This window comes from Plectropomus leopardus, chromosome 6, assembly GCF_026936395.1.
Source record: "Plectropomus leopardus strain MGB_pleo_1.0 chromosome 6, ASM2693639v1, whole genome shotgun sequence".
Lineage (NCBI taxonomy): Eukaryota > Metazoa > Chordata > Actinopteri > Perciformes > Serranidae > Plectropomus > Plectropomus leopardus.
In genome coordinates this window covers 33,562,096-33,581,914 of record NC_142181.1, presented here as the reverse complement: position 1 = coordinate 33,581,914, position 19,819 = coordinate 33,562,096, and the positions used below count along the sequence as shown (strand labels likewise).

General features: G+C 40.1%; 2 protein-coding genes across 2 annotated transcripts; one reads left to right on the top strand and one right to left on the bottom strand.

The window, feature by feature from the left end:
• Window positions 1–6,837: 6,837 nt before the first annotated feature.
• On the bottom strand, window positions 6,838–10,495 carry polr1g (RNA polymerase I subunit G). Its single transcript, XM_042486450.2, has 3 exons — window positions 10,153–10,495; window positions 9,509–9,653; window positions 6,838–8,131 (listed from the first exon to the last, which is right to left on the bottom strand). Exons 1-3 carry the CDS (start codon window positions 10,235–10,237, stop codon window positions 7,456–7,458), a joined length of 906 nt encoding a protein of 301 aa, XP_042342384.1. The 5' UTR covers window positions 10,238–10,495; the 3' UTR covers window positions 6,838–7,455.
• Window positions 10,496–10,497: 2 nt separating this feature from the next.
• On the top strand, window positions 10,498–18,105 carry irf2bp1 (interferon regulatory factor 2 binding protein 1). Its single transcript, XM_042486448.2, has 3 exons — window positions 10,498–11,790; window positions 12,885–13,231; window positions 13,656–18,105. Exons 1-2 carry the CDS (start codon window positions 10,775–10,777, stop codon window positions 13,189–13,191), a joined length of 1,323 nt encoding a protein of 440 aa, XP_042342382.1. The 5' UTR covers window positions 10,498–10,774; the 3' UTR covers window positions 13,192–13,231; window positions 13,656–18,105.
• Window positions 18,106–19,819: the final 1,714 nt, after the last annotated feature.

The window sequence follows — 19,819 nt, the reverse complement described above, 5'->3', positions numbered from 1 at the left end:
ATGCAGTAACAAGACAAGAAAAAAATAGGGAAAAAACACATGAAAAAAACGGATTATGTGCAGTTCCTTTACAATGACAAGTGTTTGCACTGCAAATGGTATTTTATAATCAGATTTTCACCCAAAACTCATTTATGTTCTTAAAAATGTACTGATTTCTATTTTATAAATACAAGCAGAAAGGCATCTTCACAGTTAAATCTCAGTCCAGCTGCAGCGCCTCTCCTGCCTCACTGCCCGAGCTGAGCTTTGACCTCCTGACCCATCAGCAGCGATGGTGAGCTGTGACAGTGGTGCATTCAAGGGGACTGACACGATCAGTCGGGGTTGCTAAGATACAGTATGGCTGATAAGGTCTGGAGCTGAATCCCACCTTGAACTTCATAACCAGATCCTCCCGACCTGATACTATTTCTCTTTCCTGCTGTCTCAGTGAAAGGATCAAGACAATCTACATCCTCAACCTTTAAAAAATGCGAAGACTTGTTGCTTGAGGCTGCTAATTTTAGATGTATAAGTACTGTCACAGTTGCACAATGATCAGAACAACGGATCAGTCATGAGCCTCCCCTGAGAGAAGCACTGCACCTGTAGTACTACATTACTGTTGTGTCCTCCACTGCTTCTCCACAAAAGACACATCCGGAATAATGATGCATTTACGGCTGCGACAGAGGCAGAATGGATGGGTATAAGTTAAGAATATACAACACAATTTGACAATATGAGTGGATAAAATCCAAATAGCAGATGATGCAGGCGCAGTATGAGTATAGTTATGTTAAAATTAGGTAAAATTGTCCTAAAATCAGCGCTATTTGACGAGTTCTGAATGAGAACAGGTTGGGTTGTCCAGTCCCCGCTAGCTGCCCCTCTTTTAACTCTATTCGTGGTCTATTTAAAGGTGATGAAATTGGACAATATGCAGATATACCACCAAGAAAAGGCAACAATCAATAACTGTTGAACTGGAGGTTAACTTCATTGTCAGACCTTGGCAAGCCTCACTATTTCAGAGGTCAAAGTTCAGTCTGGTTGGACTCTTTATCCGACATACAGTATATGCATGCATTTATAAAGAATGTGCCATTTATTTTACAGCATGCACATGTTGTTTTAAGGATGTTGAGCCTTTGCAAGGAAACAACACATAATGTGACACGACAGCCCGGTGAGAGAAGTGTCTGTTGGCATCCACAGTGATGTCTGCTCCATCTTTACAGAGGAAAGTTTACCTGTTTGTTTACACACCTCACTGAAACACAGAGCGTCCTCCACGGCTGGTGTGTGTGTGACTCCATGTGAAGTGCCACTGCAGTGAAGTTCTGGAAGGGAGGGACTACAGTCATTCATCTTACATAATCTGGTTGATATGATTAGATGTCTCCCTCCCCGTCTACTGCTGCACTCAGGGGCTAATTCTTTGCATGATTTTAATATGATTTTTCCTTTTTCCTTTAAACAGGTGAACATTCACACCTGAAGGTTGCATGATACAATTGCATTCTATTGGAGAAGTATGGGGTTAAGTGTCCGGCTCAAGGGACTTCAGTAAACATTAGCCACTTTCACACTGCCTGTTCAAAGCGTGAAATATCACGCTGTTATGCCACTTCACCATTCTGTATAAAAGGTATGATCACAGGATGGGGGGGACAGAGTCGTCTCACCTTTAAGCTGCCATGAGAGGTAGTAACCGCGCCGAAATGGTCCCTGTATCAACACAACAGCCAGCAGTGTGGGATCATGCACGGTATGGGTGTTACGTTTTGACAAAGTGTTGTGTGTGCACTGCAAGAGATTTTAAAAGCTGCAGTTAACATTTAATACACTTCAAATGTGCAATAGGATTTTTAAGGTGCAACAATTGCTCATATCACTGTCTTGACAGCAACAGCCCTGTGCAGTTATTCAAATGTGCAATATTCTTCCAACTCTTGAATGTAGGCTATATTTAACATGTGACACATATTGTTATTGTTATTCTTACTTATGTGTATCTGTGTTGTTTATTGTAGTATTACACACATATTTATATTGTATATTTAGAACTTACATACTAACATTATAAATTACATTGTAGCATAAGGCACAGTTTTATATTTTACACACTTAACACACTCAGCACATTATACATATAATAATTTAAATATTCACATACTTGTGCTAATTGTCTATTATTGTATTTATTTCCATTTATATTTTTACAGACTTGACATACTTAGCACATTATATATATTTTTATTTTAAAATATTTACATACTCACGCTATTACTGTATTTCTATTTTATATTTTCACATACTTGTACTGGTACTTATTTTTACTTGCTATAATTCTCTATGCTTGGAATCAGAAAGACTATAACAAACTACAATTTCCTACCGGGGATTAATGAAGTATTTCTGATTCTGATTTTTATTAGCAGCCAACTGAAAGAAGAACAGCGGTCTTAAAGGTCCACATATTGGGAAAACAACTAGATTCGGGAGCTCCTTATATTCCATGCGGAGGGCAAGATCAGCCACCATATAACAGATTGTCTATATTTTATAAAGCGCTGCCGACATATATGTTATGTGTCAAATGAGAGGTCGACACTGTTACGTTAAATGTCACACCCATCAAGCCTCTTTTGGTTGCACAATGCCGGATGCCATTAAAATCTAACATTGGAGCAGCATGATGCCACCATTGTTTGGTTATGTCTAAAAAAAAGCAAACGAGGCATGAAAAAGGGACTTAGTAGTGGCTCAGCTGCACAATCTCTTTGTAAAATGGCTATTGTTAAAACGCAGAGACCGATTCACTCCCCTACCTGCTCATAATTTCCCCAGCAGGTGTGTATATTTGAACCTGCTTGTTATCAACTTTCTTTTCTGAAAGAGAACCTAATTATTTTTTTGTTCCAAATGTAGTGAAAGAGGTGTAATAGCAACTCAGTCAGAGCTCCTGTCAGCAGCAAAGAGAAACAAACACAAAAAGAAAGGCAGCAATGGCTGTGAGAGCAGATATACACAGGGAAATTTAAATTCTGGTGACTGGTGTGTTTCAGATGAAATTTGGCTGAAAGTGAACTCTAAATGTGACGGAAATGAAAATCTGTTGCATCCTGTTGACCACACTGCCATGCACACGCACACACACACACACACACACACACACACACAGAGTGAGACTCCTGATGCAACCTTGATGAAATACTCAGAAAATGGCAGAAATGCGTAACAACATGCAGAAGTGTTGTTCAGAGCTGGCTCATTCATACAGTGTAGCTGTGAGTGAGGGTTGTTTTATACTGCCTGACATACTGTGTAATGGTCATCGTGTAGTCCTCAGGGGGTTGATAGAGACACAGTATTTGCAGATGAGATCAGATATACAAAACTTTACGTAGGAAAGGTGGATACACGTTTACAAAACAGGAGCATGTAGAATCTCACTGCACCAGAATCAGTGGAAACATCTCTCGGTTTCTTCCTTGCTCGTAATTATGAGGATTAATGTCTCATTGTGATGTCCCCTCCTGTTTCTCTGCTCTGCCTGGCGTGCTGGTGCTTTCTCCTCCCGTTGCAGGTAGCGCATAGGCAGTGCAGGTTATAGAGAGCTTACAAAGCCAGCTAGTTCAGTCCGCCTGACTCTCCTGCAGTTCTCTTGGCTCCCACATGGTCCTTTGGTTTGGCTGATGTGTTTGTCTTTTCTTTTAGTGTGCAACACTTTTATACACCACTTTACGCTCACTTTAGCTCTCATACAAAACACTGATGTTACTGATTGCTCACACCTTAAACCCATTCAGAACCCAGTTATGATCCAAACACAAATAAAATATTGTACTGTTTCTATTTTAAATGAGTCGAAACCAAGCAAATTGCCAGCATTTGAGTGCTTGTTACTTTTTGAACTGACAAGAAGCAAAACTATTGTCATCACTGCCAAATGTCTCATCCATTGCTTGTTAGCTCCACCCTTTTGTCTAAATTAGGATTTTCTGGCTCTAAGATAAATGTGGTTTTTATACAGTCTATTGGGCATGAATTGGATCTTTTAAAAACAATGTAAACCAATCAGGTGGAGAAGTGCATTTTATTTAATAGAGGGTATGGGTTGTCATTACTTCCCCCCTGGCACGCGCCCCCTCTCAGTCAGACTGAGTGGCAAAACATCCATCAACCTGGCGCAAGTTAGCAGTGAAAACAGCCAAACTGGGAGTTAACCAAGATGGTCTACTCAAATTGAGGCAGTTGGACTTAACAATGATCCTTACGGCGTACTGAAGAACCAGTGGTTCATGGACATTGACATGTGGCCAAGAATCGGATATCTTGACATTTATATGTACCTGATTTTGATGCCGGGAAAACACACAATGCAAAGCCTGAAAGCATGCAAAAGCCTTGACGCACAAACATTTTAAAATGTATTTATTTAATCAGCCATTAGATTAAAAAACAATATTAACTGAATGCTTGTTGAATCTATGTCTAGTCAATCGCACAACAGCTCTTTCCTTTTTTAGATGTGGTTTTTGTGTTTTGGCGGCATTCAAGCTAAGGCTGCCACCATGGAAGTATTGCTGCCACTCCTCTTTCCGCCACTTGGTGGGTGCATGGATCTATTATAAATGGGTGGGCGTAACCGCAGTGACTTCCGTGTGCTGTGACGTCACGTGCATACCCTCTGTAGTTGAAAAAAATGTCAGACTTGTAGTTTTGTTGTGTTCTTACAGGTTTAACATGAAGTGTCCAGCACAGATACAATTTTCAAATCAGGAAAAAAGATACGTTAAAAACCCAAAAACATAATTTTGTATTTGCAGGAGGTATAGAGCACAGAGTAAGAACCATTTTTCATTCCACCGACTTTAAGATCAGGCAGCTGCACACACACACACACACACACACACTCACCCTTTTGGTTACACTCATGCGCTGAAGCCTGCAGACTGTGAAGCAGACGGTCGCGCACACATTCAACATACCTGTGAGGATACACAGAAATCTGGCATTAGATGTGACTCAAGGGGAAACGCTTGATCCATCATCTGACATCTGTGGCTCTCATGCTTTAATGGCTGCCTGCTAACCCCCAAAACTAGACATCATGATGGTTACACGTCTAATGCAGTGAGAACAATTTAAAAAATGATCTGTGATATGTTACATTTTTCAACTCTAACAAGGTTTGTTCATTTTGTGTCCGCTGAATGTTTTAAATGAGTAAAAAAATATGAATGCACACGAGGCTAGATCGATAAAGCCTCGCAGCGTGTGCAGAGGGTTACTACAGATGGTGAGAGTGTGATAGCGCCAGAGGTGCCTGAGCTCATTAAGAAACAGGACCATACTCCGGTGCAGAGCAGGGAGAGGGGAGCAGTGAGGAGGGGAGGGAGGAGGGGAGGATGCAGAGCCTGAGCTGAGATTTTTCACCTGAGTGTCACTCAGATCTACTGATTTGCTGCCGTCGGGAAAAGGAAAAAATATAAATCCTTTCTTTGTGTGCGTCTGGATAGCAACAGAAGATCTGTGTTACATTAGTGAAAATAAATGGTAGCACGTAAATAACAGGCTCAGAGGTTGTTCTGAGGCTGCAGGCGGCTCCTAGCAGGATACAGGCTGGAGTGTGGCGCCATCTCCCTGTCAGGCCTGCTGCTGTCTCTGCTGCTTTTAATTGAAAGGCATATCTGCTGGCCATGGATACGCAGAGATTTATAGACTTGGTATCCATCAACCAGTTTAGGTTCTGATGCCAATATTTTATGCCGACATGCAATATTATTTAAGTATGACCTCTGATGTGCCAACAGTTTTAGCCATGAAGAGTTTCCTGCAGTTATAGCACGGTCGTGGCAGAGTTGAAAAGCCACCAGATAGATCATAAAGATCATCATGAAACTCTGCACTAGACCTAGTAAATAGGTGGTCATGGCCCAAAACGCTTCACTGATTTTAATGTGCAAAGAAAATATAATTTAATCTGATTTTCAAACTTTTTTATAGCTGTGTTCACTGGGAAACTTTCATTGCATCAGAGGTGGTAACATAACAATCTGATTTTTACTAAAAGAGCATTTTTTTCCCCAATAAATGAATATGAACCTACTATCAACAGTGCCGTTTACTGCCAAACATGCCACTCCTTGCTGTTATTTAGAAATTATTGTTTATTTTTAATATTTCATTTTTGCTGTTTTATACTTTTGTCAGTTATTTGCATTGGTTTTACTGCATATAAATCTATGGTTTAAATAAAATGACATATTTATATATAATGACATATTTCTTTATTTTTGTAGTTTCATATTTGTTGTCAGTTTGTTGTTGATTTGCTTTAGTTTATTTACTGCATAGAAAACTGGAAAATAAAGAAATTCAAATATCTGTCCACAGAACAGACTCTGTTATTTACTAAATGCAATTTTTTTTTACCATTTCCAATGACATGACTTCTTTAAACATGTTGCATATTGTTTTTGTTTTTCTTAATTATTATTGGTTTTGCTGTTTTCTTTGTTTTGTCATTGTTAATGATTTGCCATAATTTGTGTACTGTTTTTAAAAAAAACTATTTTTACTTAACTTAAATATAAGTCCACAGAACAGAATCTCCGTGGTTTAATAAATGCAAACTTTCCAAGAGGACCTGACTTCCACCAGAAACTTCAATCATTGGAAAACTGCAGATCTGTACATTGGGCCATGTCTTCTTACTGCACAATTTAAAATCTGCAGTCTGAGTTACAATATGAGTTCATGCTTCATGCCTTCTGGATGAAATCACAGCTCTACCACGACATGAGAGGAAAATGTTGGACCGCTCGCACGAGACGATTGCGGGACAAAAACACAAACATGTTTTTTTCATTTCCTTTAATCACTTTTGGAGTATATTTTAAAAACACGTGTTCTCCAATACATGTGACTTAGATCATTTCATAACAAAAAAACTAACAGCGAGACGTGACATTAAACAATTAAAATGTCCTTATTTCACCTCTGGTTTTCTGAGCCTGCTGCCAAACCAGTGACGTTACCAGCCTGGTTGTGTAAATATGTACACAAATGCAGCAAAACAGTGTGAGCATAATCCCATAAAGTCTACCACAACTTGACAGAGACTGGCAGGAATCGCAGATGTTCCCCCCATGTACACTCGTATTTCCCGTGTACTCATAGATGCCTGCGGCTGCACACATTATCTGTGTGTAAAACTGTCACTTTCTGAGCAAAAAATGAGAGGGAACGCTGGCCCTAAATATGCTTGGATGAATGCATTTTATAATTTGTCTAAGTGTTCGACTGATTCAGGATGTGTTTTTTTTTCCTGGCTGCAATGGTTTGCCAAAGCAAGGCTTTCATTATGCAATCATCCAATACGCTGGGATGAATTAGGAGTAAAATGGCTCCTTGTCAGGTTCATGAGGTCAAACATAAACAAAACTACAAAGTCAAGGCAGACTACTCGTCATCAGTTTTGCTTTTCTTCTTCTTTTTCTTCTTCTTTCCCGAGCCCTCCACTAAATCACCATACAAAGTGTCTATTGGTTCACATTTCACTGTCACCTCTTCCTCCTTCACCCTGACACTGGGCTCCAGGCCCTCCTCCACCTCCTCTCGCTCCCTGTCTCTCTTTTTCTTCTTCTTTTTCCTCTTCTCCTCTGAAACTTCACCCTCTTGGAGGGGGAGCTCCGTCATCACTTTGTCCTGAGTTTCCGCCGCAGGTTCCTGTTTCACTCTCACCACCTCCTCTTCCTGCTCTGTCTTTATTCGCTTCTCTTTCTTTTTCTTCTTCTTCTTTTTCTTCCCGTCTTCCTCCTCTTCCTCCCGCCATGTTTCTTCTACGAGTCTTTTGGCCACCGAGGGCGCTGGAGCTGCAGGGATGACCTGAGGGGCCTGGTTGGTGCTGCTGTCTCCATAGCTCTCACACACATTCAACAGGCCTGAAAACATGGGGCCAAAAACCATGCTGTCTGATGACTGCTTGTCGCTGGTGAGCAGGCGGAGCTCTGAGGTGCCATGGGTGGAGGCCAGGACGCTGTAAATCTGCTGGCTGCTCCCGGTCTTTGCTCCGCCTGCAGCAGCAGGAACCTTCAGGGTCTGAAGACCTGAGAGGGGCACCTTGATACCACTGAAACTGGACGGAGGGAGAAGAGTCGAGGTTAGGCATCATTCACATAGAGTCTACCTTGACAGTTTACTCAACTTGACAAGTTTAAACCAAAGTGCATCATTTTCTACTACTGGATTTGGGGAACTCTGTGGAGCTTCAGCATGAAGCCCATCTGCAGCTCCACCTGCTGGACCCAACATACACAATCTGAATGACCTCTTATATTTTCACAAAAATTGCTACAGACATGTTTAAAGTGAGAGTATAGAACTTTAGAAAGAAGAATTCTCACATTTTCCCCAATTACAAACAAAATTTTGAATTCATAAGCAATAAAAATGAGCTAATACAGCCTAATTTGTTAGCTTATAATGGCTGATGTTAACAAACATTAGCAAACTTTAAAGGTGATGTCTGCAATTCTGGATAAAGATGGTTTATATCTGAACTCTGGGAGAGGGAAAATCGATAAGTTGTTAGTGCTAAGGTATAACACCACGCGTCACCAGTCCCAGCTGTGGAGACACTGGTGTAGTTGTCTCTTTGTTGGCATTGATTGAACTATGTTTATGACTTGATTTTACTTTATTTATTGTATGTGATGTTTTGTCTTTTAATTTTTTTTATATGGACCCTGAGTCTGGAATAAATGACTGATTGATTGATTGACTGATACAGCTAAGTATTGCAATATTTCTGCACTGATACATTGACAGGCATTGACAGAAGTATAGATTTTTTATTATATAAACTGAAATTATAAAATACAAATAAAGGTTTTGGCTCTAGAATAATAAAATCAATTGCCTTTTGTTCCCACTGGATACTTTTCTACTTTTTGCTGTAGTTAAAATGACTTAAAGGAGATGAACAGACTGAAAACTGTATCTTATTTAAGAAAAAAAAACATTGAAAATGTTCATTGTCATTTATTCTTCATTTATTAATTATTAATATTAATTAATTATATTAATTATATTAATTAATCATTTATTGTCATTTTCATTTATGAAAGGTAATAAATCCGAATATATGTTACAGCATTACTCAGCATATTGCAAAACATTAATGTGGAGCCTCTGGAGACAGTAATAACTCTACTATTATGTGTGTGTGTGTGTGTGTGTGTGTGTGTGTGTGTAAATTTGTAATGTGGTGACTCTTTTCTATGACATGTAAACAGATTTATTATTCAGCTTGACAGATGGAGGCAGATAAAAGTGTAGTTACTGGCTTAAATTTTGCATATATACTTTAGAGGGTTGATGCATGCAAAATTTATGATTAACTGCCCACTAAATGTATACAAAGAAAGGCTGCCCCTGAATTACTTATCGTAAACCTGACTGTACATCAAGACAGAGACAAGGAAACGGGCGAAATGGGTGAGAGTGTACCCACCACTCTGGGTCGAAGCTGGCAGGCGCTTTAATGAGCCACAACTCATTCTTGTTGTTCTTCAGACTCTCGGTGAGAGTGCTGCTGCAGGGCTTGTGCTGGAAAGACACAAAGTCAGCAGGACACTGGTACCTGCTGGCCTTCTTATCTGTGGATCCAAACAACAGCACGCCTCCATCAGTTCATGAATAAAATAACACAGAGCATAAGAAATACGCAGAACAGCCCTGAGAAAGAACACCTGAATAAATCAAAGCTGAGTGAGCTCGTGTTTTATTGGATTTCTTTGGGGCCAAATAGTTACATAGTAATGAAACACTGATTATTTTTTAATGATTAGTAAGACTTTAATGTTGTCTCTTCTTGGCTTCATTATTCGAAGACACACAGCCAAGGCTTAAACAAATGCAGAACATAATTTTGAGTCACATCTAGACTACGACACTTTTTTTTTTACTAATAATATAAAGAGACTTATCACAAGACAATATTTTATGTTTTAATATGTCAAAAATAGAGGCGTTAAAACTAAACATATGAGGCTAAGACAGTCAAAGCCTAATGTGCTATGCATTTACTTGCTTGCAATGTCTTCCTCCCTGAAAAAGCACTCATGAAGCTGGTATCACCAATATGTGTACACTTACCGCTTTCTTTTTCCTTTAAAGGCGATTTTGTGGTATTATTATCCTCCTCGTCTTCGCTTGAAGACGACGATATGTCTCTTGGCATTTTTGTTTTATTTCAAATAACCAAAAACTGAAAAAATCAAAAGTTTTCTGCCTCAAAACGCATGGCTACGGCGGACGCACATGTGTTGACACCAAATGAACTCTGACCTTTAATGACTTCATTTCCGTGCCAGTTTTGCTTGTAGTTCTCAAACCAGGCAGGGTAAGTTGGTTTGCATTGGCAAAACTGGGTGAGAAAACTCAAACACCCACAATGCAGCTCACAAGGTTACGTAACGTTGTAGCATCCGTCGGGGAAGCAGTTGACAGCAGCCCAGAGCAGGCCGGAGTGGGTAAACAAAACAAACACATGAAAAAGGAGCTGCAGAAACCCAAAACTTTGAGATACTTTATACCTGTAGGATGTGTAACATTTTTCTAAAGCGGTCTGAAGTATTTTAACGCAGAAACTTTGTAGCAAAAAAAGGGCGTGCACCTGTCAAAGCTAAATAGGTTAACAAAGCTAACGTGTGCTAGCAGGTTAGCACGCTAGCTGGCTCGTTGAACCCGCTCAGGTTAGCTCGCTAGCCGGCCAGCCATGTCGTCCCCGTCCTCCTCCAGGCGCCAGTGGTGCTACCTATGCGACCTGCCGAAGATGCCGTGGACTGTGGTGTGGGACTTCAGCGAGGTAGTGTGCCGCGGCTGCGTGAACTACGAGGGAGCTAACCAGATTGAGTTCCTTATAGCCAGTGCCCGACAGCTAAAACGGACTCACGGGATGCAGGACGGTAACGTCAGGTCACCTGGTCCTTCGTCCAATAAACACGGCACATCTGGCAGAGGGGATGCTGCAGCGGACGGAGGCAGGCCGCACACGGACCGCCTCGAAAGGGGAGGAAGAGGAGAGAGCACCGTGTCGGCTATTCGTGTGCCGCCTAACGGGCTGCACCGTGACGGCCAGCCGCCGCAAGAGGTGAACCGTCAGAGCCCCAGCGGCAGCAGGAGACCCATGTTAGGAGCTGCCATCCCTCCTAGTCTGGTAACTCAAAGTATCGCAGGGATTCCCCATGGGCTTCTTGCGGGCATGCCGGCGGGTCTGACCGCCAGGACAGCCCCCATGAGCAGCCCCATGATCTTCCCCGCCCCGGTACTGGCCGAGATGAGCCGCAGACAGCTGGGGATAGGGATGGGCATCGCCCCTTTCATCACTCCGGAGCTGGAGCGAGAGCTCAGCTCATCCCAGAATCAGCCCAAGATACAAACACAGGTCCACACTGCTTTGGCTGGCGGCAGCTCCAGCAAAAGCACGGGCCTCCCTTCTTCGTCCTCGACTCTGGCAGGAGGTGTGAGCCAGACCAGCCCCAAGCCTGCCTCATCTCCAGCCAGGCAGCCGCGCCCCCTCACCGCGAGGTCCGGAGGGGAGCCTCTGGGATCCAGCACCTCCGCAGAGGCTGCCACCACAGCTGCAGCGTTACCCCACAGTGGTGCCTCTGAGCTGGGATCAGCGTCTGGCAGCAACACACATTCAACCGGAAACACTCTATCCTGCACCTTGTGCCATGAGAGGCTGGAAGACACACACTTTGTTCAGTGTCCATCAGTGCCAGGGCATAGGTTTGTGTGTCTGTTATTTTTCTTTATATTGTTAGGTAGCATTTTATAGTATGGGTTGACCAATATTAATTTATCAGGGCTGATACCAGTACAGATTATTAGTAGTTAATGAGATCGAAAACCTATACTTGGAAATGATATGCATTTACAATAAAAGTGAAAATCCTTCTGTCAATATTTAGAATTTGGAATATAACAAACTCCAACACAAAACTTTGTTTTAATGCCTTCAGCAATGTTTAATCAAAACTGAAACTTTCATCATCATACACACCAAGTTCCCAGCAATGTTTTTGTAAAGACAAGTGAACAGTTACATAGAAATTAATAAATAAAGATAGTTGCCTGAGGTTTGACAAAGTAAAAGTTCCTCTCATCCTGACCCTTTTTTTGTACTTTTTAATTAATTAATTTTATTGGAGATCATTAAAATAAAACCCTGACATAAATAATCTGCAAAATGCCAAATATCAGCCCCAAAAAACAGACCAAGCTGTTGACCCCTATTTTACGGTTTATAGCCTGAAGCATGTAGATTTTAGATTCTTTTTTCTGGTTATATAATCTGACCAAGTAAGCAATTTCACTCTTTAGGCTCTTGTCATTTAATATACATTTTTAGTTGACTATTACTGAAATATTAAGTAATTAATTATTTTCTGCCGATATCCAAAATGCTGATATATAACCACTAATTTGGCTGATATGGATATTAATATATGCCCTTTTTCCCCCACCTAATTTTAGTGATCATTAAGTCTCTTCTGTAGTGTAATTAACATGATATTATGCATACTCTATCATTATGGCCTTCAAGCAGATGGAGACAAAATAAAGGGCTTTTCAATGTGTGTTCATTGTGCAAATTAAGAAAAATACTCAAATATAGGGTTGATGTTTTGTACATGTTCACTTTGTCAATAAAAAAAAATATATATATCACTTTGTAATCTATGCAGAAATCAGGATGTTGGCTGATTCCAGACGTGATATTATCATGCATCCCTAGAAATAATCATTACAGTTTTTGTCAACTCTGCTAGTTATGTCTCACTGGTATATTTAATAACATCTTCTCTTTCCACCAAATTTAGGTTCTGCTTCCCCTGCACCAGAGTGTACATCCAGAACCGGCGGGGCGATGGGGAGGTGTACTGCCCCAGCGGAGAGCGCTGTCCGTTGGACAACTCTCCCAACAGTCCCCCTTGGGCCTTTATGCAGGGAGAAGTCTCCACCATCCTGGGCACCGCTGGAGCAGGACCTGCATCAGCGTCTGCATCTGGAGCCGGAAATGGGCCCGGTCCTGGAGCGGCATCTGCTTCTGGGACTGGGAGTGGAGCCACCAGTGGAGCCGGAACTGCCAGTGGAGATGTCACCGTAAAGAAAGAGAGAGAGACGTGATGATGATTTCCATGGAAACAAGGACCCAACACAGCAACAGGCAAGTCCACAGACATCTGACTACCTCTATTCTGAAGTCTGACTGAATTTTGCATTGTGAGAACATTTTACGGAAAGCATGTTTTTGTCAGGCCTTTCTGACGATAGCAAGAGGTTCCTAGAAGGATTTTTTGTGGTCATTTTTGTTAAATACACAAATAATTTTAACTTGCACTGAACAGACATTTGTATTATTATTTCCCCAATAATTTAGTCTCGAATTATCGAGACTCTTTGGGATATTGGAATAACAAATGTGAAGAAACAAATTGCTTAAGAATTAAGAGTATTGAAAAAGTGTTGCAACTGTATTTATTTATGTCCCATTTGATTTACCTACTCTAGGCCACACAGTTTTGATACCGTGGGATGTTACTCTTTGTAATTTCATGTTGCATATTTGTGTCTGCTTTTTGTCACTCCAGAGTCGTATCACATACCAGGAGAAGACGTCTGCAATGGATCTCTGAGAGATTCAGAAGAGAAGCAACACAGCAACCCACAGTTCAGCAAGCCTCCATTACACAGGTTTTGACTCCAGCTCCCCACACCACCCAATTTTATCAACATTATCGGACCCAAAATTGCCTTTATGATGTACTGTTGGAATTAGAAATTCAGGGCCAATCAGCAGCTGAATAGTGGCTACTTTTTGTCGAGTTAGTAGTTAGAAACAAGTGATCAAGCCCACATTAGCACTGCCAGCTCACTACTTTTAGCGGCTGGAAACAAAGAGACTGAAGTAACACATGGACAACACCAGTTCTCAACAGATTGTCTTATTTTTCTACAAACAAAAATGTATACCACCTTTGCAATAATTTGGGGGGAGTACGGGGAGTACAGCACCTGCCCAGTTGGCATGAGCTAATACAGCAGCAGCTTGCCACACTTCATCACTAATCAGTCCCAAATAAACCCATGCAGACTCCAAAACAGCTCAACTCTGTCGTTGAACACATTTATAACTGTTAGGTAATGATAGCATGTGATGCTAACAGTTAGCCCTGTTAACGTGTTTGTGTAGGGCAGGTGGACTCTCACCAACTGTCCCACTGGCAGAGCTCACAGTAGCAGTAGTCTCCTAGCGCAGGTGGAGGCACTGCAGGGATCTCATCATAATTAAGCCTCTTTCTCACTGCACAAAATCTCACTAACATCTGGATTTTTAATGCAATGACAATGCGTACAATCGACATTCTTACCCAGGTCAAATGACTCTGCACTAAACACGGGTTTTTATCACCTCCGGCTCCAGTAGGCATTAATGGGAACACAACGCATGGTTAAACGTGCTAATTTCAGTAACCAGAAATATGCAATGATGTGCTGACGCTAATTACTCTCCGTCTCCTACTAAACAGTGCTAAAACATAAAAGTTAGTCTGTACAAAGTTAAAAGAGATGTCTAAAGAGAAGGAACCATTGAAAAGTTTTAACAGACCTCTGTTCCTGCTGGAGTCTACTGTTTACCTGATCTCCAGCCTGTCAGTGACGTTGCATGGACACGCTAACAAAACAACACACGCACACACACAAGCTGACAGAAAGGCAGACCCATGTGCTGCCGTGCTGTGTTCACTGACAGTGGGAATGCAGTATATCGCCTATAGCTGGGGGGGTTACACCTTCAAGAAGAACCAGTGTAAACTGGACGACAGAAATATCCATTTCTCTATATGGCCATCACTGTATTAATTTATCATTGTCCTGGGTTTTTTGTGGTATACCATTGCAGATCCATTATAAGAATGAATAACCTTTGCAAACTCACAGAAAGTAGCCACAGTCCAGTGTTTATTTTAACAGTACACTCAATATTGTGTTTGCACGGGAAAAGCACAAAAGCTAGTTTTTGATCGATCCAACACAAATGTTTAAAGACTAAAGCAGTGGCCACGGTTGTTCCGTATCTTTCTTGTTGATCAGTAAACTGCTGGTCGGCAGCATGCAGCAGGTTGTCAGATATCAGACTGTTTGCAGAAAAATACAGGCTGCTCTGAGTCGAAACAAGTTGGAACTTATCTGTCTGGGACAAAACGCCATTTTTGCTGCCAGCTCATGGTCTTAATGATATTTATGCTTCTACAAATACTTTTTTCAATAACAACTGACATGAAATTGACAGTTATGATGAAAAAATGAACCTTAAATTTGACATACAGATTTATTAATTTTTACTGTATTATGACTGAATCTGTTTCCTGGCGCACAATCATTTTTTTTTTTTTTTTTTGGAAAAAAATAGAAAGAAAATCTATACCTATAATACACCTAAACCTATAATACACCTGAACATGCAAACCAACATGAGATTTGGACAGAATGCCAGTAGTATCATTTTTTTGTGTATTTGTTTTTTAATGGCTTTAAATAAAGCTGACTGACTCAGAGAAAGGAGAGCGTGTAGAAACAACCAGTTTATCTGTCAAAGCATAGGCCAGCCACAGAGACTCTTTGTTTAACTGTATTTAAATGTTGCTTTCATACAAGATCCAGCCCAGCCTACGCTTTACCCTGAATGTATATGAAAAGATATCTATTGATAGGCCTAGGACTATATTTTATACTAGAATGTTAAATGTTATATACTGTATAGATCTATAATAGTATGTGCAATCCTTAGTCATAGTATATGCAACAGTTTGGAATATGTAATTAAAAGCGATTGTGTATCATTTCTTAAACCTTTTGTGTTTAAAGTGAGAATCCACCTAAAAGCAGAAATGTTGCTCTGTAACCCCTGAAAGGTTTTAAAATATTCTTATTGATTTGTTTCTCCCAAAAGTAAAGACAAGACTTCTTTTGACCTGACACACTTCATCGAGAGGAAACTTGTTACAGTTAAAGTATATTTTCAGTTTGCAGATGATGACATCAATCTTTACCTAACAGTTTGTTGAATTTGCTTTGCATTCATATCTTGCGCATTCATGTCAGTGGAACAAATATGGAGGACGATACACACTGTAGCCTGGCAAAACCCTCCTGATGATGTGAGCTCAACTTGTGTTTCTCTCTCTGTATCAGTCTGGACTCACTCAGTACACTTACGTGCACAGTTTAGCGGAGCTATGGTTATAGCGTGACTAGGCCATTAAATTGGACTACTGTCCTTGTCGCAGTATACAAGCACTGGGGGAGAATCCATTTATTGACAGAAGTATGTCAGACTTTGCCAAGGTAGGTGACAATATGCTCCTTTTCAGCTAGTTGCTATTGGACCGTCTTCCAGTTGACCCATTACATCACAGACCAAACAAGTTAGCAAGCGGCAAACAGGTTGCATGTCGACCGGTGACAACATGGGTAACTTTTCGGTGCTGTACATTTTGTACGTACTCTGTGCTTTACTTTTAGTAGTGATTAGTGATTTGTAGTGTTTAGTTTTTTTTTCTTCCCTTCTTGTTCTTTTGTTTTTCCTGGATTTCTACTACGAATTTATGCTGTTTGACTTCTGGGTCAAAGCCCAGCGTGGGGAGTGTGGAGCATGCATAGAACATGAGTTCAGGTTCAGGTCTGAATGAGGCATATATATGCCAGAGTTAAATGACCCCCAACTGCATTATCTAGGTATGTTAATCCGACTTTGACAAATTCGACTTATTATGATTTCAGTCGGACTAAAATGTTAACATGTATTTTAAAAATCCAAGTTTAGTCGGACTGACATAGTAATTCAATTTTTTCTAACATCATGTAAATGTACTGATTGGAAACAACGATGAACATGGATTTGTACAGGGGAATATCATCCCCAATGGAGCCAGTTGATAAATCAAGCTTTTGCCAAATCCAGACCGCAAAAAAGTATTTTCCTCTGAAAACTCTGAGTGCATCCTCTTGTTCTTTTTAAATTGTTGTTAGACTCTTTTTGTACAATAACTTAACTTATTGCTGTGTTTACTAACGTTAGAGTTAGCAATTGGTGCTTACCATTTTGCCAACATTTTACATCGTCAGCTACAGCGCAGTCCCTGATTGTCTGCTTACATTGTCAGCTATGGTGTAGATCCCAGATTGGCCCCGATTAGATTTTAATTTCTGGAAAGTGCTTTGGGGCGGCAGTAAGTCCAGAGAGATGCAAAGAGTGAAAGAGAATGCTGAGCTTACATCATCAGGATGGTCTTACCAGGCTATACCTACCACATTAAACAATCCAACATTAGAATGATCACACATGAAATCAAATTAGTTTTTCAGTGGATTCTCTCTTTATGTGCAGCATGTACTTGTCAGTACAGACGCACAGACAAACCAAAGGTCATTTTATGCCCAAACTGATGTTTCTGGATGTAAATGTTTCATGGGGGAGAAAAATATTGCTATATTTTTTTGACCAGGTCTCAACTGGCTTTCTTCATCAAGCCATTACAGTTTACAGGCCCATGTGGTCTACTGTACTTCTGGGATATGATATATAGTCAAGGCCTATAGTATGCAGAAAATACTTCTGTAGGCCTTCTATACCGAGAGAATATCCACAGATCAGGTCTGTTGTGGAGAAATGTCTTTGAAGAAGGGGAATTTAAGTTTAATATGCACTGATACATCATGCAATCCCTTGTTAAGTGCCTTTTTCAAATGTTTACCGTCTGTTTGTGTGTCTGGGAACCTCAGGGCCGTCGGAGTGCAATGGCTTTTTTTATTGTCTAGTCAATGATTAACCTGAATCTGTTTCCCTTCAATCGCCATCAGACGGCTTTTGCTTTCATCCGAAGCCTTTGTAAAGTTGACCAGCCATTCATTGTCTCGATACGGTCTCTCTCTGCGTCGCTCTTCTTTTCATTTTTGTGTCACCTGTAGATCTGTTGGTTTTATTGCAGCTTCATGTACAAAATAGAAAGCAGGAATAAAACGGGATGGAAACTTAAACTTCTTTTTCTGTTTCTTGAGTATTACGACTGAGATTTAATCATTTTGTTTGTGAGAAAAACTTAATCAAATGTGACCAACCAGACCCTAATATTAAAACTGAAAAACTTTTCATGACTTTCTAATTATACAAACTTTCCTACAACCTGTTTTCTGAAAATTGCTTAATTAATCCAGGGTAACATGTTGTTATTTACAGCTGATTATTCAAACTTCAGTAGAGGATTAATTTTGTAGTTCTGTACACTGAACAAAAAATGTAAACGCAACACTTTTTTTCTCCAATTTTTCACAGGTTTGATTTCAAGACTTTTTTAAGCACTCAGTAGATTTATTTTTCCTAAAATTTAGTTGCAAATCTGTTAAAATCTGTTCACTTCTCCTTTTCCAAATTAATCCATCCACTTGACAGGTGTGGCATATCGAGATGTTGATTAAACAGCATCATGAGCACACAGGTGTGCCTTAAGGAGATCAAAATAACAGGACACTGTAAAATGTACAGTTTGATCGCACAACACTTTTCCACAGATAAACTGAGCTCACCTTGTTTCTACACCTTGACAGGAATCCACCTATAATTTTAAATGATTGGTAATAGAATATAGGCACAATATGATCAAAAATACTTTTTTTCCAACACTTTTGTAGATCATTTTCTTTTTATTATATATATATATATATATATATATATATATATATATATTTTTTTGTGTGTATTTTTTTTAAGGTTATTTTCTCAATTTTTTTAACTAATTTTGCGACTTATGTTACTCATTGCCTTCTCCCCACCTTTTGAACGAAATCGAATCATTTTGCTCAGGTTTCAATGGGTTAATATTCTGTTGTGTTTTGGACTTGGTTTTAGGCTTTTCTCTTTGTGTTTTTCCTTTTTTTCATGTTTTCATCATGATCAGTCCATTTCCTGATTTAGTTTGCAGGTTACCCCCTCATGAATCATGTCTTGTGTTATTTTCTGCCTTTGTCCATTTCCCGCCTGTTTTTCTTTAACAGCTGTCTTACATCAGCCTCATTAGTCCTTCCTGCTCCTCACTTTCTTCCAATCAGCTCGCTGCCTGCTCCTCTGCCTCATCACCCTTTCCCTCACCTGAGCTTCTCTGCTCTTTTTCCTCCACCTGCATGTCATGTTTTTGTCAGTCTAGTTTGTATTTAAGTGCTAGTTTTCCTTTCAGTCTTTGTTGGATCCTTGATTTGGTTGTGTGATGTTCAGTTGCTGTTCCTTTGGCTTACAAAGTGATCTAATGAGTTCCATTTGCCTCCTACATTTGGGTCTACCTACTCTGCTTTACGTGACATCAAGAAAGCATATTATATTACATTTCTGCCAGTGTATCCCTCTAAGTCCTACACACTGGAGCTTTTAAAACTGAGCAAACTGGCTTCATTTCTTTCAAAAACATAGGGAGAAAAGGCAGTGACCGACTTGGCAAGAAGTGTACCACAAATTGCATGTAAATAAGTAAAAGGCGTTTTGTCTTGAAAATTAGTTTTACAAAAGGAGGAGATATATTAGAAAATTATCCCAAAAAAAGGGGAAAATGTTAGAAAAAGAAAACTATAAAATAATAATTATAATTATATTTTTTAAATTATTTGACAGAAAAAAATACACATACATACATACATTTCTGCACTTAGGGGGTAATTTTATTGTTTGTTTGATTATACTTTTTTTCTTATTTTCTGGGGATTG

What these genes read in the sequence shown, in the direction of transcription:
- polr1g (XM_042486450.2), bottom strand. Translation starts at nt 10,237, where the DNA reads ATGCCAAGAGACATATCGTCGTCTTCAAGCGAAGACGAGGAGGATAAT. An exon ending in TTTAAAGGAAAAAGAAAGCG is followed by an intron (nt 9,654 to 10,152) that starts GTAAGTGTACAC and finishes TTGGATCCACAG; the next exon opens with ATAAGAAGGCCAGCAGGTAC. An exon ending in GCCAGCTTCGACCCAGAGTG is followed by an intron (nt 8,132 to 9,508) that starts GTGGGTACACTC and finishes CCCTCCGTCCAG; the next exon opens with TTTCAGTGGTATCAAGGTGC.
- irf2bp1 (XM_042486448.2), top strand. Translation starts at nt 10,775, where the DNA reads ATGTCGTCCCCGTCCTCCTCCAGGCGCCAGTGGTGCTACCTATGCGAC. An exon ending in CCATCAGTGCCAGGGCATAG is followed by an intron (nt 11,791 to 12,884) that starts GTTTGTGTGTCT and finishes CACCAAATTTAG; the next exon opens with GTTCTGCTTCCCCTGCACCA.